A 26,651-nucleotide genomic window follows, 5' to 3' on the forward strand; every position below is an offset into this window, starting at 1 on the left:
TATGCTTGGCATTGCAAGAACCTGAGCACATACAGCAGGTTAAGCCTTTAGATTAATTGGATGCAGCATCCCTAGCCTGCCTTGGTAATAGAGGCACAGGAGCAATACATGGCTTTAGTTTGTTGTGACTTAGTGATGGATGATGATGCCTGACTCTGGGATATTGCAGAAAAGAGCATTTTTAAAGTCTCTTGATGCTAGGCCAGCACTAAAATTTCCAAAGATAAGTGTAATTGACCAGGCCAGGAAGGGAAAAAGTAATCTGAGTTTAACGTGAATGCTGGTTTTGGCACTTCTCATCCCTTTAGCTGGTTACAGTACAACAAGTTGGTGAGTTGAAAAGGGGTGAGGAGGGGAGATGTCTTGCCAGAACGTTGACTTGCACGTGCATAGAATAGGAAGGCTTCTGTGCCTTAGCATAAATCTACATACAGTCCTTGAAGGTAGTGCTGGAGAGGAGGTGAATGTAGACATATCCTCTAAAGACCTGTAACTAACTCCCATCTTCCTATGTTGTTGCTGAAGTGCCTCCTGGTAGAGGGTGGCAAGCACATGGCATGCAATGCGCTGTACCCAACACTGAAGGAGCAGGGGAGTTTTGGTCGAGGTAATGAGGTCAGAGTCCTGACTGTTACCGAGGGTACCACAGGATCTTGAACATGTTCATTCAGAGCAGAAAAAAGCCTTATTTTAAACAAAGTGGGTTGCGTATGGCTCAATTTATCTTCTTTGGAAGAATGAAGGGCTGAGTCAACCCACTTGGGATTTGAACATTTGCTTAGGGCTGTAGAACGCTAGCATCTGTAGAAAGCTAATGCATAAGCCTCTAAGCTGACCTGCATCACTTCAGGTTTGAGGTATCATGCTGTGGGGCCACTGCTGTAATGTTTTATTAGAAAGTGGCTACAGTGCAGATGTTTAGCCATTTAAGAGGCCATAGGGGGAGCTCCTTTCCTGAGTGCATGTGGAGTGGGCTTTGCTTTCTGCCTTCCTTAAATCTCTCCAGTGGAACGAATTATGTAGTTCACTGGACTGCTGTCCAAGCACCCAAAGGAAGAAGGTAGAATGTAAAGAAGCAACAAGCAGCAGGGAAGTTCTGAATATTAAAAGGAAAAGGTCTCCTTTCTGCTAACCTAATTATGGTAGACAGTATAATCCAGGCCAATGAATAGCTCAGTTTTCTGCTAAAATAACACAGCATTCAGCAGGGGGAAAACACACATTGTTCCTTAAATCCAATCATTGTATAGGCTCAAATGCATGTTCACAGGACTGGATAAACCAAGCATAAGATGCTCATCCATTGCTGCATTGTCGCCTTTCAGGATGGTGTTTTATTGGGCACTAACTAGAATGAACGTAGGGATTTGGAGGTATACTCGTATGTTTTTGTAAGAAATGGCTTCCCAATAGAGGGCACTACAGCACGAGGTATAGCAGTTTTAGAGAGAGATGTCTATTTTCAGGAAGTGCTTGAATAGATCTATCCAAAATCCAGGCTTTCCAGTTCTCCAGCAGTCTCGAGATGTTGGTTTCATATGGATTTAGAAGGAATTGGGAAATTTGGAAAAGCTTCCGTTTCAGGAACACTGGTACACTGTTTCCCAGGGGAAGTGTGCTTTCTGGGTAGGAAACCCAGCGGCTGCTGATTTTTTGCAATCACTAATTGTGTCCGTATCAGTACTGTTACATAAGAACATACAATTCCATTATTACAGCTGCTGAGGCTGTAGGGCACCTGTGTCACGCAGACTGCCTTGGGGTTGGAGTCCCCTGTGGCTTTCAGACCCTCCTGGACAGCTGGCTCCCAGGGATGGGCAATTTCTGACAGTCTCTGGTGAAGAGAGGATTCTATATGCAGGGGAAAGAATAAAGCCTGCTTGTTGTACACAGTTGATGCACTCTTTGTGCCTGAATGCAAATCATGCTTTGCACCATTCAGATTCCAGGAGGCCAGATTCTCCGGATTTGATCCTTTGGATTGCTAGGTGTTGATATGGTACGCATCTCTTCCTCCAGACTCCTTGATATCTCACTTTGTTCTTCCCTTCAACAAAGCAAATGCACTGTGATTTTTTTTTTTCCATGGAGGGATAATTTGGCAGTCTCATCCTCTTGTTCCTGAACTTAACGTTGTTAGCAGAAATATCAAAACCCCACAGTACAGTGAAGTGTGTAGTGAAAAATGGAGGTGCTTGGGACATGTCTCTTAGATGCTTGTTCATTTTGGAGCTAATGAAAGAATTGGCACAACTGGAATGTCATAACAACGTGGGTACAAGGCCTCTTGCTGACTCCTGTGCTGAGGGCCTATGATGGAGAAGCTGCTGCGGTTGCTGTACAACAAGAACTTTATTGGCCCCTCAGACTTGTGAACAATGTTAATTTGGTGCGCCAGTAGATGGCACTCTTTTTATTTGAACTGAGTACATATACTCCTGTGACTAGAGCGTTCTCCTTTATCTAATATGTATGGCTGGTGGTTTATAGGCACTGCAGTTTTCTCTTATACGGTTCTACTTTGAGACAACTACACCTGGGGATTGAAGAGGAAGTTGGGGTCATGCATTTGTGTACATACGTAAGAGAGAGAGACTGAGATGATGAGTCCTGTTGTCAATTTTTTTTTATCGGTGCACATATGGGTGGAATTATTGCTGAAGAACCCACTACAATTAAATCTCTGTTATTTAGTTTCTCTTTTGGGAAGGATGATCTCTTTCTGCCAGCAGAATTGCACTGAAGTATCTTTTACAGCCCTGCTGATTGTAGATCTCAAAGCACTTCACAAATGAGGTCATTTTTATCATCTCCATGCTTTTGGAGGGAGAAACTGACTTGCCCGTGGTCGGCCTGAAGTTGTGGCAGAGCCAAGAATAGAATTAGGATCTCCTGAGTCCCAGCCCTGTGCTGTAGCTGCAGGGTCAGTGGTCCAAACAGTGAAGGCCAGCCTGAGCTTAAGGCATCATTATCTAGTGGATGTAGTATTGGACTGAGATCTGAGACCAGGGCTCTCTTCCTGGGTCTGCAATGCCCTCCTCTGGTGCATATGAATGGGCACTTTGCATTTCTATGCATGTATGAGCCTCTGATTCTTCAGTTTCTCCTGTTTACTTAGGCCAGTGATTCCCAACCTTGTTAGACTCAAGGCTGGCACTTGGAAAATGCCAGCTCTTAGCTTTTCCTCTTTTTTTTTTTTTTTTTTGACTACAGAAAAATATCAGAGCAATTTTTATATTGCAAAGAACTCGGGCAGACCACAACAAAACCACAGCAGGTTGGATCAGAATGTGTTTGAGGATGTGGATTCCTATATGAAATTTATGAGTCTATCTTGTGATTTGTGTAGGTATTTGAACCTAACAGTTCTGATATTATGAAGCATCCCATGTCATGGCAGCCTAGTTGAGAATCACTAACTTAAGACTGTAACTTGTTTAGGGCAGGTATTGTGTCTAATGATGTGCTTGTCCAGTGCAATAGAGTCTTAATCTCGCATAACATCATTGATGGAGGAGAGAACATTGCTTCAGAAAATCCATCATCACTTTTTAATTGTATGTGGATTAGCAAAAATGCTAATTTGGGTTGTGATGAAAATCACTGTAATGTGCCCACATGCCCAGTGTCTGAACAAGTTGACAGAGCACTTTGTACAAATGTTGCTGGGTTTTTGGTTGTAGCCATGTTGGTCTAAGGATATAGGCAGGGAAGGGTCTTTGGGTAGATGTGATATCTTTTATTAGACCAACTGAGTAGCTGGAAAAAAGTTCTTTGCAAGCTTTCGGGTGAAATCGTCCTTCTTCAGGCATAGGAAGTCATGCTTTTCTGAGACTCCAAGGAATGAAAGAAGCTAAAAGCATGACAGGATGTCCATGAGAATGTAAATAGGTGGAAATGAGGAAAACAAAAGGTAGAAAAGGGAAGGGAGGGGAAAAAAACGAGGGGGAGGAACTCCAAAGGTAAGTAAGGGAGACTACTATAGTAGCTTTCCAAGGTAGAAAAGAGACTGTCTGAAAAAGTAAATAGCTCCAAATTAGGAAGACACAGGGTAGAAAAGGAAGGGAACTAGGGGGAATGTCAGGCAGGCTAAGTGTCATAAGTCAAATGTCTATATTAAGTCCATGATTTTTTGTATCCAGTAGATTTATGAAGTGAAGTTTGTAGGCTCGTCTACGAAAGGTGTTTTGTAAATTCCCTTTGAGCATTAGACCTGAGAGATTGGAGAGGGAGTGTTTGTCTTGTGAGAAGTGTGCCCCTATAAGTAATTGAGTATTCTTGTCTTCGATAGATTTTTAGTGTGTGTTCATTTTTGTATGCAGTTGTTGTTTGGTTTCTCCTACATATTTTCCACCAGGGCATCTGGTGCACTGGATGAGATGTATTACGTCTGGAGATGCAGGTGCAAGATCCAGGAATGGTGATGGTTCTTTTGTGGGGCTTGGTTATTGTGGGAGTGGTGGATTGTTGGCAGGCTTTGCATTTCTTGTCTTGGCATGGTCTGGTGGTCATGAGTCAGAGTTAATTTGACTTGGAAATCGGGAGTCTCCTGATTTTATTTATTTATTTATTTTTTCATGAGAGAGTTGGCATTACTGTACTAATTTTAACCTGTTCCATTCAGAAGCAGACCTCAGTCAAACCGTTGTAAAGAAAAAGACAAGCAGAGAAACCAGGGAGAGGCAGCTGGGTGTGTTCTGCTTAGCAGCAGGTACTCATCATGCAGTGGAAGAGGAAGTAGAATAAAGGCTTTGAAGCAAAGCCACTCTGAGAACACAGCTTTGGGAATGGTTAAGAGCCATGTAGATTAGCTAGTGAAGGTCAAGGTGTGGAGAAATCCCCCTCTGTTTGTTGTTGCTTGGGCCAGTCCAGCTACGCCCCTCTCTCTTTCAGTTGCTTGCTATTTGGTTCAACCTGGTCGCTCAGGTGACCAGGCTAGGTAAATTCCTGAGGGGAGGGGGATCTCTCTCTTCCTCCAACAGCATGTTGGAACAGGACATGAGCAACAGCCTCCAGAGATTCCCTGGATGAATCGGTGAGTAAAAACCTGGAAACTAGCTAGTAGATTAGAATTGAGTAATTTGGATGCGTATTAAAAGGGTCCGTGAACCCAGTACCTGTAAGGCTCAACTTACTATGGTTTGCTCAAAGTGTTTTTCTAACACCTTAGTTCTACCCTCCCCATCAACACTGTTTCACCTGATCAATAAAGGTGTTGGGTTACAGCATGACTAGCTGTTTCACTGTGGTAAGGGGCCTTCCTGCTCTCCACAGAGCTTGGCTGTTTATTGTTTCCTTCAGTCATACCTGAGGTTACCCTAGGGGCTTCAGGCTAAAAGAAGCACCCAGACATATTACCAGTGGGCAAAGTACCCCCAGGGCTTGCAGGGTCTGTGTACCCCAGGCTGCACAGAACCCTAACAGAGACCAGTGCCCGTGTGGTGGCAGCGTTACCCCAGGCTTGCGGGAGTTCTCCAGAAAGGGGGCTGGCCGGCCGTAGGCTCCCCAGGGAAGACTCCTGAAACACGGTTTGGGGCTTGGCACAGTGAGGTGTGTGGCTCTGCGTAATAGTGCCCCTTACTGTGCTGCCACTCAAGGTTCATCCGGAAGTGGATCCAGCAGGGTGCTGTGGTACAATTGCACCTCCCGTTAAAGTTTGGGTGGAGCAGGAATCAAATCCAAATGCCTGGGAATGACAGCAGGTTTTCTATTCAGGCAGCACTGAGGGAGTCAATTGACTTCTCTGATTGCTGCTAACCTCAGCTACTAACGACCCTCTCTGCTTTTTAACCTCTTGATGTATCATTTATCCTTTCTTCTGCAATTCTGTCTGTTAGCCATTCCTGGCAATATCTCTTGTGTTTCACAGCCCTGCAGACTGTTTTTACTCCTAGCTAAAAGCCTTAATTCATGTGTGGTAACATTAACTCAGGTGAACTTTTAACTCAGGTATGGAAATGGCTAAGAGTGAAGTGTTGGATGCACTGTCAAAATGCTCAAGAAAGCTAGGTTTTGTTTTACAAATCTGAATAAGAGATGTACGTTTTACCTTATTGACTACAGCACTAATAAAACAATATGTTTTGACTATTTTGCTTAATTTTTTGTATTTTTTAACTTAATATGTAACTTAGCACATTAGTGTGCATCTAATAAAGTTGTTTGTTTTTTGCTTTGCTCTTCAATGAATAATGTAGCAGTGTGCCCCTAGCATGTTAGTAAATTTTCTAGTTTCTCTTTAATTGGAGACAAACGTGATATTGCACCACACCATTTGCACCCTCTTTTTCAAGAGCCCAGATCTGCTTGATGGGCTCACCACAAGTCCTGTGGTATAGGCTCTGGGGGAGGGGCATCCTGCCCTTCCTTTTCCCTCCCCCATCCTCCTCCAACACGCCACAGGATGCAGAACTGTGCCTAAAGTGGCAAAACCCAGAGGGGGGAGACACTGAGCTCAACCCCTCCTCTCCATAGGCTGTGGGACCCAAGGTTGCCTAGCTTCTATAGCCCGGCCGGGGGCGGGGGGGGGCGGAAAGAGAGGTTGGGGGAGGGGAGGGCGGGCAGGAGTATTCTGGTACCCCCTGTTGAGGCTGCTGCTCAGCTGCAGCAGCATGAGCACAACAGGCACAGGAGCTGCTGCCAAAGTGGAGCATCAGGGAGGTAAGAACCTTTGCACCCAAGCCTGCAGTCACCAGTAATAAAACAGTGCTCTGCCCAGGGCATGACAGAAGCTTGCTACGCCTCTGGTGTTGCCTTTCTCTAAGTAGAAGGAATTATTTTTATCTTCTGCACAGTGCCCGCAGCATGTTCCCGGTGTCAGGCTGCTGTTGAAGGAACACAACTTTGTGAAGCCTTTCCAAGTTGAAAATTCTGAAGGAAGGGAGCTACTTTTGTGTGGTTTAGTTGAAGGAAAGAAAAAAGAACTCTTACCTTGCTGGATCTTCAGACTAATTTCTACAAAGGTCTCCATGCGAGAAGGGTCATGTTCTAAGTTTCTTAGACTGCTGTTTTGATCTCTTGTATACATCATCATCATCATTATTATTGGAGCAGGGCTAGCACTGGTGGCTGTGTGGTAGTTTCTGCCTACCATGTGGGAGATCTGAGTTCAAGTCTCAGCTGGGATGAATTGGGGTGAGTGAAGTGACAGGGAGAAATTCTTGTCGGGATCAGGCTAGATCTGTTCAGGTCCCTCCTGACCCTAGCTACTATGAAATAATAGTAATAATAATTACATTTTAAAGGGGCTATATTTGAGAAATGTTTAAACAGCAAAAGCACTTGCAGCTCCTGAGCCTAAACTTTTTGTAACCTCTGCCTGGTCACTTCTTTGGGACAGCTTTCTGAAGATGCTAGAGCAAACCTAAGAGATGGTAGCTCTGGGGTTGCATGTTTGGCAAATTTTTCTGGGTGTATATTGTAAGGAAGTAGCCCCTGACAGCTGAGAAGTTGTAGCACAGTATTTTCATTTTGAGACTTTCAGCAAAGAAAGCTATGCTGCCACTGCAGGACTATGATGAATGGTGGTTCTCCCCAGAGCACTTAGGGACTGCAGACAGCTGGAAATAAATGTTGGAGAAATTCTGCTTTTGTTGCAGGCCGTCTTTCAGAATGATGTATGACTTCGTAACAAAAACAAATGCCTTCACTGGAGCTGGAAAAACTGCTGCCCTGGGATATAAAGTAACATGGAAAATGTAATAATACTGTTATGTAAATCCATGCCATGGCTGTACCTTGAGTGCTGTTAGGCACTGGTTCTCTCTTCCAAAATTAGAAAAATATCCCAAAACATAAAGAAATAGAAAGTGTTGCGAGAGAGAGAGAGAGGGACAGTGAAAATAATTGGAGTCAGTAAAGGCAGGAGATAGTGTTGTTTGGTTCGGAAAAGAGCCAAGAAGTGAGGGAAGTTACTAACATTATGGTTCACTGGCTGGGGTATTGGATTGGCATTTGGAGGGTCTTGGTTGTATTTCGGCTTCTGCTGCTAATCTGTTTTGTGACCTTGAACAGGCCACTTGGCTCAGTTCCTGGTGCCTCAATTTCCCCATCTGTAAATATGGGAATAAGTATCATGGGAGGGTGTTTGATGTAATAAAAAGGGGGCTTAATGTAGGGAAAAAGAAACTGTTTGGGGTTTTTAGTACAGTAAAATACTTTTGAAATAAAAACAAATATCCATGAGAGAGAAAGTAAGAGAGGTATTCAGAGGGAGTACCTCGCCACCCACCCCTTATTGGCATAAAAACAACCTGTGTTTTTATGTCCACTGTTACTCTGATGGATGCTGCTCCAGTGCTGATCTTATGCAGCTGGTGAGCATGGAACGGCTGGCAAGTTGTCATGCAGAGCAATTAATGCCTGGCCAAGACCACCTGTACCTCATCACTTCTGGGCAATAGAGTTCTACTGCTAGGGCTAGAAAAGCCACCCCAAGCTCAAGAGGAGCCATGATTAGGTTGGAAGTGGTGCATTGTGGGAATGACTGCACTTTGCCCGAGGAGAAAACCGTTTCTCCCAAGGCAATTGCACTGTCTCTTCAGAGCTATAGTGACACTTCAAAGAAGATGAGCAGTCCTTGTGGAATTATAGCCATTGCAGTCTTAATAGCTGCACTGTACAGTAGGGGTGTGTGAAATGGGTCCTATTCGATTTGAATTTGTCCCAAATTGGGGACAGTGAATTGATTCATTGATTTGGATCGCTGTCCCTGATTTGATTTGGCCAAATCTGAAGATTTGATGCTGATTCGGAGAATCAGCGATTCGGACATAGACAGCTTTTAAATGTTTTTTCTACATGCCTCGAGGTACCAGGTGGCTCATGAATGCTGTGATGCTGGGGCAGGTGGAGTGTCCCTCAGGAGCACAGGGAGGCCCCTTATGTGCTTGGCAGTGAACCCCGAAGTGGGCTGGAAGTGCTTCTGGTTCCACCAGGGAATGCACAGCCCCCCCCCATCCCCCCCCCCAGCAGCTGCCCCTGCTCTCAGTGGTGAAAGAACAGGTTAGGGACTACTTAGGAAAGCTGGACATGTACAAGTCCATGGGGCTGGGTGCAATATAGTTTAGGGTACTGAGGGAGTTGGCTGATGTGATTGCAGAGCTACTGGCCATAATGTTTGAAAACTCATGGTGATCAGGGGAGGTTCCCGATGATTGGAAAAGGGCAAATATAGTGCCAATCTTCAAGAAAGGGAAGGAAGAGGATCCAGGGAACTACAGCCAGTCAGCCTCACCTCAGTACATAGAAAAATCATGGAGCAGCTCCTCAAGGAATCCATTTCTAAGCACTTGGAGGAGAAGAAAGTGATCAGCAGGGATCCTGGTTTTCTCTGATTTAAAAATTGCAAATTCTCTGATTTAAAAACCCAAAATCCATGATAAAGATTAAAGCCCCCCACAGCCCTCCCCAGCGCTGCTGGTGCCCTGCACTCCCCACCACAGCCTCAGCCCTCCTCAAGCCTCTCACTCCCTCGCAACAGCCCCCCAGACCCACAGCCGCATGCAAGTCCCCCCTCCCCTGGGCAACTGGCTGGGCGGCATGTGTGCAGCCCACACATGGTGGGCACCACCACACCGCACCGCACCCCGCATCACTTGCCTGCAAAGCTCCCTGCAGAGGGGCACCCCTGCCCTCACCCCCTGGCCCTGGTCCCGGCTGCGGTTTGCCTCCTGGGGCCAGCAGCACCCCCTGCTCCCCCAGCCCCTTCTCCAGACCTGCCCCACAACCCCCAAGCCCCACTTACCTCTAGGATCCAAGGGCGAAGGGCAAGCCTGAGTCTGAGCCTGAGCCCAGCCCTGGCCTTCCCCTTTCCCTCCCCCTCTGGGTAGGGCTGGGGTTTTCCTGCCCTTTCTGTAATCTGCTCTTGTAGGCTGGAGCTGTGCCAGCCTGCAACAGCTCTTTGCAAAAGCAGAGAATCCATGGATTTTTCTGCTAAAAGGGGAAATCTGTGGTTTTCTCCATTTTCCCGTGGAAAAGAGAAAACCTGGATCCCTGGTGATCAGACATAGTCAGCATGGATTCACCAAGGGCAAGTTATGCCTGACCAACCTGATTGCCTTCTTTGGGATGACTGGCTCTGTGGATGCAGGGAAAGCAGTGATTATGCCTTGACTTTAGCAAGGCTTTTGATATGGTCTTCCACAGCATTTTTGCAAGCAAGCTAAGGAAGTATGGGTTGGATGAATGGACTGTAAGGTGGATAGAAAGCTGGCTGGCTTATTGGGCTCAGTGGGTAGTGATCAATGGCTCAATGTCTAGATGGTGGCTGGTATCAACTGGAGTGCCCCAGGGGTTGGTCCTGAGGCCAGTTTTGTTCAATATCTTCATTTACGATATGGAAGATGGGATGGATTGCACCCTCAGCAAGTTCGTGGATGACACCAGGCTGGGAGAAGTAGTAGATGCACTGGAGGGTAGGGCTAGGATTTGGAGAGACCTTTACAAATTGAAGGATTAGGCCAAAAGAAATGTCATGAGGTTCAATAAGGAGAAGTGCAAAGTCCTACACTGAGGACAGAAGAATTCTATGAACCGCTACAGGGTTGGGGCTAACTGACTAAGCAGCAGCTTTGCAGAAAAGGACCTTGGGGGTTACAGTGGACAATAAGCTGGGTATGAGTCAGCAGTATGTTCTAGTTGCCAAGACGGCTAATGGCATACTGGGCTGCATTCATAGAAGTGCTGCCAGCTGATGGAGGGAAGTAATTATTTCCTACTATTTTGCACTGGTGAGGCCACATCTGTAGTACCGTGTCCAGTTTTGAACCCCTCGCTATAGAATGGATGTGGACAAGTTGGAGAGAGTCCAGCTGAGGACTATGAAAATGGTTAGGGGCTGGTGCACATGACTTCTGAGAAAAGGCTGAGCAAACTGAGCTTATTTAGTATGCAGAAGAGAAGACTGAGGGGGATTTGATAACAGCTACCTGCAGGGTGGTTCCAAAGAGGATGGAGCTGGACTGTTCTCAGTGGCGGCAGATGACAGAACAAGGAGCAATGGGCTCAAGTTGCAGCAAGGGAAATTTTAAGTTGGATATTAGGAAAAACTTTCTCACTAGGAGGGTGGTGAAGCACTGGAGCAGGTTACCTAGAGTGGTGGTAGAATCTCTGTCCTTGGAGGCTTTTAAAGCCTGACTTGACAAAGCCTTGGCTGGCATGATATAGTTGGGGATGGTACAGTACTGCTTTGAGCAGGAGGCTGTACTAGATGTTAAGGGCTGTTCCAACCCTATTTTTCTATGATCCTATGAAATGTTCTACCACTTTGCATTACTACATGCATTGTGATAGCACCCAGAAACTAGCTCTTCTTACCACAAGGATGAAACTTTACTATCTTCATGATGCCTGATTCCATGGAGTGGAATCTAGAACCACTGTGCCACAAGGAGCTATGTCATTGCTTCCTCTGAGCCTTTTCCAGCTTTAACTCTGCCTTTCCATTGGTCTTGCTGAGTTGGCTGTCATCTGAGGCTGTTTTTGTTCCTTATATAAATGGTGTCCATAAGAGCTGGGCTCTATTTAGTGTGTCATCTGTGTGTTGCGGTGTGTACCTTTGCTTTGTGTTTTGTATAGATCCTAGCACATGGAGGTCCTGAGCCATTACTGGAGGTTTGGCTCTTAGTTTTTGTTTCCCTGCAAGCCTGGCTCCAAAACTCCAAAATTCTCTGAAACATTTCAGAAATGTTTTGGAGCCTTCCGTTTTGATTTGGATTCAGTTTTTCAGGCACCCAAACAGCCCCAAACACCTCTGAAATGAAATGCCTGCCAAAATTTTGCACAGTCCTAGTGTGTACCCAAAATGAAACTCATATTTATGCACTATGTGGTTAAATATTCCATTAAAGCAGACCCAGCCAGGAAGCTGCGCTAGGTTCTGATGTAAAATGGAGACCTGAGCACAATCCAGTTCTTTGGCTAGATACTCTATGTAGCTGGCTTGGGACAGTGTACAGGAACTCAGTACAGGGATATTGTTAGCAAGCAGTTTAAGTTTCTCTTGATTAATCAAAGACAGTATTTTCTGTAGTTGTCTGTTGGGCACTCTTTACTGTAGTAGCTGAGTGAAGAAAAGTGTGGCTGTCTGCATTTTGCAGCTGGGAGCCCCAAAGTGTGCAAAGTTCAGATTTTTCAAAGGTAGAATTGGCACTTGCAGGGAGGTATGATGACTTCAAGATTTTCTACCCAACTGGTGGAAAGGTCACAACCTTCCATAAAACATCTAACTTTTCCTTTGATTAAGGAAAGATGGCTAAATGGTTTAATCGTGAATTTTGGTGGGAACAAGGCCCCAAACTGTTGTCTTTGCCTTGAAAAATTTTACCATAAAGGACTTGACCAAAGGCACATTGGGAATCTGTGGCAGAGTGGAGACTGGAAGTCTGATGGTGGATCCCTGGACTCCAGACTACCTTTCCTTTCAAGCCATGTGGGGAGAGGATTTGCCTGCCTCTGTTTTGGAGAAGGGCTACAGTGAAATACTCCCATGCCTGTAAAGCTTTGTGATGCTTTAAAAGGTGTTTAAGAACACTTGAATCCTTCAGGTGAACAGAGAGATGCAAGTTGTGATTGCCTCTGGTTACAAATGGACACCAAGACCCAGGAATCCTGGCTTCCAGTCTCCCTGTGCTTCCCAGCACTGCTTTGGGTTGAGAATACCTGCCTCACATAAGGAAAGGAGAAAGCAATTGTAAAGTAAAAGAGCTGGCCCTTCCTCACTCTTTCTATATGGTATTTGAAGCTAGATAGGGGCAGTTTCTTTTCTTCTGTGATTTTTGCCCCAGTAGGCTGCTCCGCAGTAGCACTGACATGATTTTTACCTTTTATGGCCAAGAACAATGCTGTTGCAGCCTAGGCATAGCTAAAGGTGCGGTTGATCTAGGCCAGGGGTGTCAGTAATATGGCTTGCAGGCTCGAGCATCTGGTCCAGGGTGCCTGATCATCTGGCTCATGGTGCTACCTGTCAGTCTCAGAGTAAACCCTCGTGCCACATGTGGTGTGTTCTGGGTTGTCTCCTGCGCTGCATGGGCACGTGGGACTGGGACAGGCATGCCCTGCATGCAGCTCATGAGGCTGGTCTGGCCTGCTTGCTGCAGACAGGCCCCTAAGCCATTCACCTGGCTCGTGGGACCTGATAAGCTTGATGCTGCTGATCTAGACAGTGTTACATCTTAATTTTACTGGTCTATTTAACCTACTTGCTTGCTTCCCTCCGAGCTGTGGAGAGGCTAAGACATACGCTGGAAGTTAGACTCAATGTGCTGTTGCTTAATTTCCACATTGTTTTTCCTGGTAGCTTTACTTACCCCAGTGAGAGGGGACTGAACCAGCTTTTTATTTGGAGCCAGGTGAAACCGTTTTCTTGGAAATTCATCTTCAGTAGTTTTGTGAAGTTGCTTTTCCAAGTGTGGATGATGTCGGAAGGGGTTGTACATGATAGAACAAACAAAACCAGTGCACCTCTTATGCAGATTGTGAAATGGAAGTCAGAGCTAGTGATTTGCAGCAGATAAAGCACTGGAAAACTCCTTTCTACCACCAGTTCATCCACACCTAACCTGATGGCCCACAAAGCACATGGAAGCAATGTAGAATACTTGTCATGAACAGAGGTGATATGTTTCATCTCTAGACCAACACGGCTACAACCTGGATACCTTGTCATGAGCAAGCACTTGTGTGTAATTTCCAAAGAAGAGAAAAAGAAAAATGATCAGTAGCTTTTCAAAAGAAACAATAATTAATCTTTTTAGTCTTTTAATTCATTTTTTCCAATTCAGTCACATTCTCATTTTATCTTTTAAAGAAACAATTGGTTCTCAAGTTTATTTTGGTTCACTCCATTCCCAGTTTAATACCTGGGCATGGCAGTGACAGCTAGTGAAACTTTATGATTCCCCAACATGTACTGTAGTTTGGTGATTTTTTTTTTTCTGGGATGCGTGATTTAATTTTTTTTTTCTTTTAATGTACACATTTTTAGTGAAATTCCAGGTGTGGAGGGTGGGGGGAGAAATCATCCTTTCTAGGGACTGCAAGTCAGATTCACTCCCTGTAGAACTTCTGGAGTTCACTGCAGTTGCAGCAGGGATTCATTTGCCTTGTGTGCATGTTGTGTTTTTTAAATCAACATTCATAACACAAACTTTTTTGCATACTTATTAACAGATCTTTCAGAGCCCGTTTGTTATATTTAAGACCCACTTGATCAACTGCTCATTACCTGTGTTTGTTTTGTTAAAATTCCAGAACTGACCGTAGACTAATGGCTTAGTCAGAGTAATAGAGGGCTCCCGGGGTTTTTCCCCTGCTATTTTTATTTCCAATGCTTTTGGGAATTGGGCTTTCTAAGACTTTTATTTCTTCAAGTCATGAATGTTGAAAGATTGTGGGGGGAGGTTAATTTTGTGTTTATCCTTCTGCTTCTAACTCAAGGGTAATAATGAACCCGAACTTCCCTACAAATCTGAAGGTAGATGCAATTGCAAAACTCCCTCTGCAGTGTCATTTTACAGTACCTAATGCAGAGTTAACACAAATATCCATCCAGTCAATCTGAGATGCAAACTAGTTTACATTTTCCCCTGTCAAAAGGGCAAAATGAAGTGGATACTAAGAAAGGGTGAAAAGGAGCACCCCAGCACTTGGTTTGCAGTCAGCAATGAAACAAAGGGGAACTGAAGGAATCCTAGCTATTCAGGTCCTTTCATGCATTCTGTTTGCTCTGTAGAAGCAGCTTATCTTAAACATTGGCAATGGTTTCTATTAGCCCAATTATTCCAATTCAATTTTTCAAAGGGAAGGTCATGACTTTTTCCTATTTCTTCCCATTTTTCATTCTATAGAGGTAATTCTTCCTCAGTTTTACAATCCTGTAATGGCACTTCTCTTCCAAACTAGAACTGAACTCACCATAATTTAATTTATCTGTATTTTTCCCAGCTGCCTTTTGGGGAGATATCGCTTTAGATGAAGAGGATTTGAAGCTGTTTCAAATAGACAGAACTGTTGACTTAAAGCATTCAGATGGCAGCACAAGACATACTACAGGTAAGTGCAGGCTATAGGCGTGGGGCAGTTTATTTTTACTTTGGTGTTATTGTAAGACTGGGTTTGAGGCAGCAGTCCCTCAGTCTTACTTGCATGAGCATGTTGCTAGATCCACTGAAGTGCAAGGGGGGAACTTTGATTCTGCGCTTGTTGAAGTAGCAATCTCTCAGCAATTTAGAGGCTCAGTAATTAAGGCCAAGTTGCATTTTGCACTTAAAGCTTGGATACAATCAGGGGTGATGTGGGTGCATGTGTACCCATGTGAGCAGTTGCCAGTTGCCACCCTGCCACTGGTCTGCAGGCGGTCCATGATTGCCTCTGGCTGCCGCTGCCAGTGGCGCCTGCGGGTGGTTGCTGATCCATGGTTGGCGCTCATTCCCCACCCCCACTGCTGACTGTGCCGGCAGTGTCTGTGGGAGCTCCCCGCCCCTGCCACTGGGCTCCCACCGCTGCGTTCCTGCCGCCGCCTGCACAGCTGTGCCCCGCCCCAGCCACTGGGGGTACACGCCGTGCAAGGGTACAATCTGTCTTATATGAAAAACAATTATCTTATCCATATCTGTATCACTGTGCTCTTTGAGTATAGAATGAATTTTCTGCAAACGTGCAAGTAAATTCAAGGTAAGCAATCCACTTTAACTCATTCCTGAAAAAATCTGCAAGATGCAACGGTTTGTCTTCTTTTAGTTTTTGTTTTTTTAAGGGGAGATTTTCTGCCCAACTGCATATTTGGGATAACGTTAGACAAGTTTTTGAATGTGAGGCCACTGCGGATCTGAGGAGGAAAAGCAAGCACAGTGGTTTATGATTAAGAACACCGGGTACAGCTGTGAAAAGGGAGGGGCGAGGGGAGAAATTTCCAGAGGAGGGTTTTTATCGCCTCCAGTGTGTAGAAAGAGTTTTAGGAATTCTATATATACATATAGTATATATGCGTGTCTTTGTCTGTCTGTCTGTCTGTCTGTCTGTCTGTAATGCTCTTGGAGCACTTTGATTGCTTGTCTCGGCAGCCAATCACAATGCTTACTGAAACAACCAATCGGAGTGCTCCACGGAGTGCTGCCATGACAGCAGGGATGAGGTGGGGGACCGAAGCCTCCCCGCTCCATCCCCTCTGTCCCTGCTGCTATGGTGGCGCTCCACCATCCCACCACCCGTGTGCCTGGGAGGCAGCGGCACAGGGTGGTGGGTGGCAGCGCTCCCTGCCCCCACTTCCCCCGGTCATTCTTGACAGGCAATTTGCTAGTCAGGAACATAAATGTGTCATCGTTGTCATGTTTTGTTCCGAGTGTTCTTAGCACAGGGTCTTTGAAGGGTGAAGTTGCACGTGGACTGTACTACGTCTGTGGAATGTTAAGTAGTGTTGAAGTTAGGAACGTGCTGTGAGCAGTGGCCTGTGGAGTGCTGACTTGCCACCCTAGGACTGGTAAACAGGGGTGTAGAGCCAGGACACCAGGCCACTCTCAGAGCCACTCTAATGCACTGCTGCCCCCCACCCCTTCTTTCCCCCCCGGAGCACATGTAAAAGTGTCCTTGTATCTAAGTGTCCATAGTATGGCCTAAATGTAATGTGTAATTTTAGCCAACTTCTACATATACTTAAAAAGCCACTAAAATCTCATGTAAAGACTGCCTTTGAAGTAACATTGGGTCATGTTTACTCGCAATGAGCCCAGCTAAACTATTTGATGCAATAATTTAACCAATTATCCTTGTTCTCTTAGCAATAGTGAGTCAGTTGCTGAAACTGAACTTGTACTGAGAGTTCTCATTCAGGCTGGTTGCCTGCGTGCTGTGCTGCAGCTGCAAGCATGTATGCGGCATTTATCGGCCACATTAGGTCTGCATACCCCCAAGGACCTTTCTAAGTACTCCTAGGGGTACATGTACCCCCAGTTGGCAACCCCTGCCCTAGGGAGTTTTGGTGAGTTGTTGGTGTGGGGGGTGGCACTGCTGAGCTGGCCTGCAACAGCTGATCAAAACTCCCTATGTGGCCCTCAGGCCCAAATAATTGTCCACCCCTGTCCTACTGCCTGTCACTGCAGATTGTGTGAATGGCTGTCCGTATGGGCTTGATCTGTGTACATACATGCCAGTGGACATGGAGGCTATAGGTGGGATGTAGTTCAAATATGGTTTGTGATCCATTATTTTTAACCCCTGTAAAACAGAATTTTATTAACCTGCAGGAAACTAGACACTCAGGTGTACCATGAAGTAAATCAGTTGAAAACAACCAAACATTTTAGAGTGGTGAAAGCTTGTATTAGTGAGAAGGTATCACTGTTTGAAAGGAGTCTTTTTGGGGTAAGGCAGTGTAGGAGACCAGGAGGCATTTTGGCAGTAGGGAGGTTGAGCAGGATTTTGCATGAAGCAGTTGCATTCCTGTGGTTTCTTCAGCCTTCCTGAGGCCCCAGCCTTTCTCCCTTACTCTCCTGGTCCTGAATCTGCCTAGAGGCTAATTAGTCATGGTGCTCTTCTACTTCAGCAGGCCCCCTTGGATAGGGTTGTCCCTCAAGAATCTCTCTTTGCCTCTTTACCTGTCTAACTGAAGGTCTGCATTTTTTGCCAGGCTGGACAAAATTACAAATGTTTTTTGTGTCCAAACATGCTGAACTTCTTGGGCAGATAACGGTGTTGGGAAGAATGCCTGGCCTGTTGATACTGCATAAGCAGTCCAGAAAATTATTGGAGAGTGTTGGGGAGAACTTTTTGATACAGATGGTAGACACCGACTGGAGGGGAAGCTCTTCTTGACTTGCAGCTCAAGCATTGAGGAATTGGTTGAGAATGCGGAGGTGGAGGGTACCTTGGGTAACAGTGACCATGGACTGATAGACTTCAGGATCACAAAGGGAAGAAGGAAGGTGAGCAGTAAAGGCACTGGACTTCAGAAAAGCTAAGTTTAGCAAACTCCAGGAACTTTTGGGCCAGGTTTGTCTGGGAAGCAAGTCTGAGGGGGAAAAAGAAGTCCAAGAGGGCTGACTGTACTTTAGAGAAGCTGTATTAAAAGTGCAGGAGCAAGCTATTCTGGTGCAGGGTGGATAAAAATCAACAATTTAAATAAATAAATAAATAGGATTTTTAAAATTTAAAACAATTTTTTTTATTTAATCTTTTTTTTGGTTAAGATGCTTTAAAAAATAAACCCATGTAAAGATAGTTTTCATTTTAAATATGTTAAAGATCAAATATATCATCATGGAATAGGGATTATAACTTCTAATTATATACTATTTGAGATGATATATTCTGTAACCTTTTTAGAAAAGTTTTATAAATAGGTCACAACAGCCCATGGGCTGTATTAGGGGCCCAATCTTATGGGGTTCCCAGAGGCTTCCCTATAGATTACTAATGATTAAAGAAAACCGCTCTACCCAATGGGACTCCATGCTCTGTCTAGCCAGCGGTTCCCAAACTCTGACAGATTGTGCAACACAAATTTAAAACGATGCAACCTTAACTACCACTACCAAATTTTTCAGTTCAACCTTAAGTACCACCAGCAAATTTTTGTCATATAAAGTCAGTATAATAAATCTGTTAATGTGTACCACTGATGGGTTGTCTGCATACCACTGGTGATACCTGTACCACAGATTGGGAACTACTGCTTTAGGGACTTCACAAAAGGTTACTTGAGGACCTGTTTCATAGTCTTTTCAGGTACTGAGGTCAGGCTTACTGGTCTGCAATTCCCTGGCTCTTCCTTTTCCCCTTTCTTAAAGATGGGCACTATATTTGCCTTTTTCCAATTGTTCAGGACCTCACCTGACCTCCATGAGTTCTCAAAGAGGATAGCTAATAGCTCTGAAATTACCTCAGCCAATTCCTTATAATGTGCATCTCTTCTGGGTCAGTTGACTGGAAAGCATCTAGCTTTTCTAAGTAATCTCAAACCTGGTCTTCCATTGCTCTAGGCTGTTTTTCTCCTTCCTTATCTTTGCTTCTGACTGCACTTGTCACCTGGTCACTGCCCCTATTTGTGAAGACTGAAGCAGAAAAGGCATCAAACACTGGTCTTCTCTGCATCTTCCATAACTAGGTTGCCTTCCACATTCTCTAAGGAACCTATGACTTCTTGTGTCTTCCTCTTACTTTTGACACACTTGTAGAATCCCTTTTTATTGCTTTTTACGTCCCTTGCCAGCTGCATCTCAAATTGTCTTGGCCTTTATTTTCTCCGTGCCTACCCATGCAATATTCTTTTCCTCTTCCCTCGTATTATGACCAAGTTGCCACTTTTTGTAGAATTCCTTTTTGAGTTCCAGCTCATTGAAGTGACTGCTGTCTATCCAGGATGGCTTTCTGTTGCACTTCCCATTCTTCAGTCGCATCAGAACAGGGTGGATTTGATTTAAATCAAATCGATTTTAAATAATGATTTAAATGACTGGTCAGGAAGCCTTGATTTAATTGCTATTTCTACAAAAAGTGCATTCTTGTTGTTTGATAACCTTTATCCATTTAACTTCTTGAAACTTTGCACTTTTAGAGAGAGGTAAGGGCTTGACTGTGTACACAGACTTGCAGAGAGACGATAAGGCTGCTGGGTAGGTAAACAAGTCTGTTATCTCTCATCTCTGTATACTGATGTTAACAATGGTATTATGTCTGGAGATGCGAAACTAAACATTGCAGAAATGCTTCACGGACTCTTTTAGCATCAGAGCCTGCAATATCAACCATTTCTCACAGACCAAGGATGCCAAACCATTGCTGATAGAGGGCTAAATATAGTAGAGTCTCTGGAAATACCCACCCATCCTAAGCAGAGCTTGACTAAGGCAGAGAAGCAAGACAAGATAGTCCATACAAGAACAGTCACCAAAACCACTGATTTTGAATTTTACAGGCTCATACCGAAATCTGTAAATCTGTTCCACTCCCAAAAATCTCAGTCATCCCAAAGTTCCTCTGCATCCTTCTTAAGAAAGTTTAAGTAACTCCAGGCTTTACTAGGAGTAACCAGGATGAAATCGAGCAAAAAGAATGTCCATTCATCTGGCAGTATTACCAAATGCAGAGTGCTATTCACTTGTGAAATTGCTTCCCTGGGGAGTGGAAGTCCTGATTTATTGGGATTATTGTAACCTTCCTACTTTGATCTGGAAGTGGGTTGTTCCTTCCAGAGAGCAATGTATACCATATTTCTGACATAACATAGGTTGCATTTGCCAGCATATGCTACAAGATCATTCATGCTGTAACAATGCTAGCTATTGTGTCATTGAATTTTTTTTCATTAAAGTGAAATACCAAGTTAGCAGAGATCAGCAGAGCTATAAAAATGGAGAGGGAAGGTGTGGGGAGGACTCTCAAGTAATATTGACAAATATGTACCAAGAAATGTGTTCACTGCCACAGCTGGCATATCAGAGATACAGCCAGCTATTAAACATCACTCATCAACTTCAGATAGCTACAGTCTAGGGGTGTGCGAAGTGGGCCCTATTTGATTCGGATTCGGCCCAAATCAGGGACCGTGACTCAATTTGTTGATTTGGATCGCTGTCCCTGATTCGATTCGACCGAATCTGAAGATTCGATGCTGATTCGGAGAATCGGTGATTTGGACATAGACACAGCTTTAAAAGTTTTTTCTACATACCTTGAGGTAGCAGGTGCGGCTTGTGAATGCTGCGATGCTGCAATGAGCATCCCACAGGAGTGCGGGGGAGCCCTCCATGTGCTTGGCAGCGAACCTGGAAGTGGACTGGAAATACTTCCAGTCCACTTCCAGGTCTGCTGAGGGGAGTGTTAGGGGGGCTCCCCAGACCCAGGAGGCACCAGTTGCTGAGTTGGGAGACATGGGGGGGCTCCCCCAGCGCATTCCCCAGTGGACCCAGAAGTGCTTCTGGTCCACTTTCGGGTCTGCTGCTAAGCGCGCTGGGGAGCCCCCGTGCTTCTGTGGGACACTCCATGCGCCCCAGCATCACAATATTCATGAGCCCCTGGTACCTCGAGGTATGTAGAAAAAACATTTAAAGCTGTGTCTATGTCCAAATCTCTCTAAATCGATTCATGGGGTTCTGATTCGATTTGGAGAGATTAAAGGGTCCTCTGATTCAATTCGGATTTGGAGATTCGACCACCGAGTTGGGCCGAATTTCCACCAAATTGAATCGGGGACTGAAGCTTCACACAGCCCTATTACAGTCATCACCCTGGTTGTGACATGTAAATTAATGTTGACACACAATGTAGACAACCCATGATCTTTCCTAAAGTTGTGAACAGAGCTGTAAATTAACACAACTCTTAAAACTACAACCAGGCCCCACCACAGGTTAGCTGATCTCCCCCCTTACCAGGTTTCTGCTTGAGGGGACATCCCCTAGAACAGTAGTCCTCAACCTCTCTGACCCTGCTGGCCAAATAAGTGGCACAAGGCCAGTCTGCAGGCCAGATTCTACGCACAGGGTTTTTCCATGGGCCTGAGCCAGGAGGAGGTCAGCGTGATTGGGCATGCTGGCCTGACATTGTCTGCTGGAACCAGCCTTAGAGCAACCACGTGCCAGCATAATCTGGTACAAAGGACCACATCATCTGGACTGCAGGACTCCCCATGGGTCCAAAAATTTGATGGACTGGAAGCAATGGCAGCATTAATTGCTGCAACTCCATGAGCCTTTAACACTGCTAATGCTCCCCTGCCATCAAATTTCCCGACGTGCAAGAAGCCCCATGAGCAGGATGACATAGCTTTGAGGGATGAAAGTTGAACAACACTGCTGAAGAACACTGCATAATTTTTTTTTTTAAAAGTCACTGTAAACCATGTCTGATATAAAATGTCAGGAGGACCCCTAAAATTTTCCCTGCATGCTCTACTGCAAGCAAGGCTAACATGTCTTAGTTGGTGCAGGAAAGTCAAGATGGTTAAGATAGAGAGGAGAAAAAAGTCAGGATGAGTGAATGTGCTGAGCCACAGAAGTTGCAGTTCTGCTGGATAGGTGTGTCCAAGCATGGCTTTCAAAGAAGAGACAGGGATGGAAGTTTGGTAAGGCTGGAAGAGCTCTACCATAAATCATATAGTCCAATTTACTGCTTTTATTTAGTAATGATTTAATAAAGAGCTCCTCTCTCTCATTCTTAAAAGGTGGTGGAGGATGGGTTAGACAGCAACTGATCTAGTAAATTGGATGCCTTCTTATTTCAATATCAATCTTAGGCTCAGTTGAGTCCCTATTCCAGCTGCACTAACTTCAGCAGACTTATACCAGGTCTGAATTAGCTCTTAAGAATGCACTTTGCTGCATCAGCCTGTTACCTTGTGGAAGTATACAACCAGCACACCTCTAGGGACATAGACAAGAAGTTAAAAAACCAAAAAACCACAAGAGGCATAGAAAAGCCATTTTTTTTCAAATGTTCCTGAAAAACATTCTTGGTTTCAGCAGCCTGCTGAGTTGCTACTTCTGCATCACATCCAACAAAATCTGGTTTCACTCAGCGCAGCCAGACTCCTAAATCTTCTGAGCCACTGTACATGCCAGAGACAGACATTTTTCTCTCAATCATGGAAGTGCTTTTTTAATCTGGCCCTTGTCTAAAGCTTTGTTCACAGTCAGAAATCAAGAAAAGGTCTTAGAAATCAGGCTCAGAGAATTTAAATGAAGCCCTTTGAAATTAGCCATTAAGTGAGTGAAATAAAAGGCAGAATTTCTTTAAAAGGAAAAAAAAATAGTCCTCCTATGTGCTTAACTCTTGGATGATTAGAAGACATTTAAAAGTCCAAGCTGTATTTCACTATTCATGCTACATGCACCTTACTCAGGTTAAACAGGGAAGGGACACTGGTTGGTATCACTTCCTATTCATGGATTTTTCCGGTTCCTGTTCATGATATGCTTTGGGTTTCTAACAGAGCACAGGGATCTTTAAACATTTGGCTCAGCCTTTGTTTAAACAAACAAACAAAAACAAACAAACCGTTTACATAAAAAAAAATTCAAGAACTTTAATAATATTTATTTGATAAAATGTCAATGGAAATCAGAGTGGATCAAATTAGAACTCCAGGATTGGCTTAAATGTTGAATTTGAAGTTGATTGGCCCCAATCGGATAACAGATTTTTGCAGTTGTCAGATGAGTACAACAGTGTATTGAACATTTATGGAATTTTATTGGCGCCAAAACTTGAGGGTGTTCACTTGAGCAGAACTGAAAATGGTAGGGGGCTTTGCTGTGTAAAACCATGCTTCAAGATTTGACAGGTATAAATAATATAGACAAATTGTTCACAGCAATTTGGATGATACTACAGCCCTTTGCTGTGCATGTCTGAATGCTCTTGCTATCAAGTAGTATTATAACTGATCCTAGATGTTTAAAAGTTATAAGGGAACTCAAGGAGTTCTTATCTATCTTTTAATGCTTGATGCTAATATAGTCAGTATTTTGGCTGTTTTCATTTGTAATTACAAGGGTTGGAAACCTGCTCTTCTGAAAAATGAAAGTCCAGATCCTTGTGTGATTACATGACTCCAGAAGCTGAGAAAAATACTGTCATGAGACTTGCTATAAAATGAATGAGCATTGGTAACACAGGGTGGCATGATGTCAAAAAACATTTTTAAGGGTATAAACAGATGTTGCCAAACGTAGTGAATCAGCTGTGCCAGGATGTGGCCCAGCACAGTTGATCTGCTTCATTGGGTGATGCACATGTTGCCTGTCGTCCCATAGGTTGTGACCTGTGCCACTCCTGGGAACAGCCCAGATCCAATCCTGTGGGATAGCACTCGAGGCAGCCCTCTGTGAACACAGGAAATCCCAGGTTTCCCTGCTAGCACAGGAGCAATTAGGAATCCCCAGAAGCATCTCTGCTAGTAGAGGAACCCAAGGTTTCTCCGTTTGTAGAGATACAAGCCAAGAGACTTGAACTTGCTCTTGTGTTGTCCCAGCCCTGAAACTGCACTGGAGCTGTTTCAAGGTTGTAGTGCGGTCCCAGTGCTGGGACCACCAATCGGCTGGTTAGCAGTTCCAGCCCTGGGATCATGCCAGAGTGTTGGCTTGTGCCTGGGGTATCCCAAATGGGGGAACTTAGGCAGTTGCTTCCAGGATTCGGAGCCCCAATTCTCTGCATCCCAGAAATGGCAATGCTCGGGGAACATGGGCCCCTGAAGTCCTGGGAACAGAGCTGCCCAGAGCTTTGGGCTTCCTACACTCATGTGTTTTAAAGTGAAACAGATGTTGACTAGGGTTGTGCGAAGCTTTGGTCCCTGATTTGATTCAGTAGAGATTTGGCCTGATTTGGTGGCCGAATCTCTGAATCCGAATCGAATCAAAGGACCCTTTAATCTCTCCAAATTGAGTCGGAGCCCTCAGAATCGATTTGGAAAGATTCGGACACAGACACAGCTTTAAATGTTTCTACATATGTCTAGGTAGCAAGCAGCTCGTGAATGCTGCGATGCTGGGGCGCACAGAGTATCCCATAGAAGTGTGAGAGGGCTCCCCAGTGCACTTGGCAGCAGATCCAGAAGTGGACCAGAAGCACTTCCGGTCTACTTGTGGGTCCTCTGGGGAGCACGTGATTCTCCTAATCAACATCAAATCTTCAGATTCGGATTAGGCTGAATCTAATCGGGGGCAGTGATCCAATTCAGTGAATTGAATCACTTTCCCTGATGTGGGCTGAATCTGAATTGAATAGGGCCCACTTCACACACCCTTAATGTCGACCAGAAAATAACAGCATGAAATATACCACCTGTGGCTCAGCTACAAATCTGGGGCATTTGTGCCATGACACGAGGCGTGGGTTTTTATAGTGGCACAAAGGCAATATTTATTTCCACCATTAGTCAGTTTTCCTTTGGAGTAGCCACTTGGTTCAGTGCAAGCTGACTTGCTGCACCCTAGCCAACAATCACTAGCATAGCACCTGCATGGTCAAGCTGGGAGAGCTGATAGCATGTTTGCTTGTTACTAGGATGAGGTAACTGCATCTTGCATCTCAAGAATCTATACTAAGGTTGCATTAATTTCAATGGACTAAGTGAGCCAAGATAGTCACCAGTGTTAATGTGACCCCATCGTTGTACACCCCTTAACAGTTAAGGCTCAAGGCTTCAAGCACAGAGACTTTCTGCTTGGGCCCAGGCAAACAATTGCCAAAAAATTCCTTTTACCCTTCTCTTAAAGATCCAAAAGAGTAAAAAAGAGTTTCAGCACATGAAATGTGAAGAATTAAAGAAGTCTTTAATTTTAGCACTATTCTTAGTGCAATTGCCTTTTAGCTGGAGGCGATTTTTATTGAAGGGAAAAAAACCCAAACAAACCCTGTTTCAGTCTTTCAGATGGTACTAAATATGGTAATAACAGCCTAACACAGCTGACACTGAGGTTGCAATTACCCATGCAGGACCTCCAGTATTATAGCAATGGAGAAAATGAACAGTCCGGCGTTACTCTCTGAGTCAAGGATGAGGTTTCAAAGATGGCAGAGAGGCTGAAAGAAAATATTATCACTTGTAAATTGAGTAGATTTGATCTGAAGTCACCAAGAAACATCTAGCTCCAAAACAGCAGTTGTACAGTATCAGACTCCAGAACTGAACCATGCAGAGCACAATGGAGAAGAGAGACTGAAGTATCGAGTGGTGAAATGGAAGAGACTGAACAAGGAATCCCAGGACTCGTGCTTGGACAAGTCAGACTGAACAAAACATGTCAGGACAGATCCTAGAGAGAACCCTGCACCGGCCTTCAGAGCTTCTATGAGGACAAACTAGCTAGTAGTTCTGATCAGGATATCCCTATTACACGTGCATTTCTCATGACTTTGATAAAGAATTAATCTGTTCTTGCTTGGAAATATTCTAAAGTTTCAGCATCTGAGAAATGTTAAGCTGAGCCAATAGTGTATGAGCACATCAAAAGGCACAAATGATAAAAATATATTTGCATTGAGCCTGAACTTGCCATTTTGTCTCTTCTGGGATTCTCAGCAAATCGAAAAGATCCACTATTCCTACCAAATTAGAGGCTAACTATGGGCTCAACTGTACAGACCTTGCAAAGGCAGCACTATTGGACTAAACAAGGTTTCTCAGATGAGTAAACATTTCCAGATCAGACTCAATACAACAAAAGGCTTTAAGTAATCGGTGCTGGAAGGAACCTCAATCACTCGCTGGTCCAACCCCCAGAGATGCAAATTTAAGACATCTCAGACATCTACCTCTCAAGCCTCTTGTAGAATCCCCTCCACTGGAGGTTTCCAACAACTTCTTTAGTCACTATAATCCATAGGCAGTTTCTTTAGGTAGTTTGTTCCATGGTCCTACTGTTCTCAGAGTTACAAAGCTTTTCCTGAGATTTAATCTAATCAGTAGATGTTTTGAACTTAGAAGCAGCAGAAGGATTGTACCAATTCACTATGTGATTAAACTAACGAGTTCACTTGCGCTGAACATGGACATAGAAAAGAGAAAGGAGTTCTCCATAGAGAAATGAAGCAGAAGACAGTCATGGAAAACTGGGGAGAACATAGAGGTTGTTCTAGAAAGCAGCATTTGCAGTGGAGAATGTTCCTAAATCAAAAGTGGCTAGAAGAAAAGAAAAGACAGAAGAAGTCAGCAGGAG

At 44.4% G+C, this 26,651-nt stretch overlaps 1 protein-coding gene across 1 annotated transcript in view; it reads left to right on the forward strand.

The window, feature by feature from the left end:
- Positions 1-5,031: 5,031 nt before the first annotated feature.
- Positions 5,032-26,651, forward strand: part of TLL2 (tolloid like 2) — a gene marked incomplete at its 5' end in the record, with an annotated part of 156,225 nt that continues 134,605 nt past the window's right edge. The window contains 2 exons of the mRNA XM_025210990.1: positions 5,032-5,035; positions 14,944-15,051. Coding sequence (XP_025066775.1) covers positions 5,032-5,035; positions 14,944-15,051 — 112 coding nt within the window. The remainder of the gene's footprint in view (positions 5,036-14,943; positions 15,052-26,651) is intronic.

This window comes from Alligator sinensis, unplaced genomic scaffold (genome assembly GCF_000455745.1).
Source record: "Alligator sinensis unplaced genomic scaffold, ASM45574v1 scaffold264_1, whole genome shotgun sequence".
Lineage (NCBI taxonomy): Eukaryota > Metazoa > Chordata > Crocodylia > Alligatoridae > Alligator > Alligator sinensis.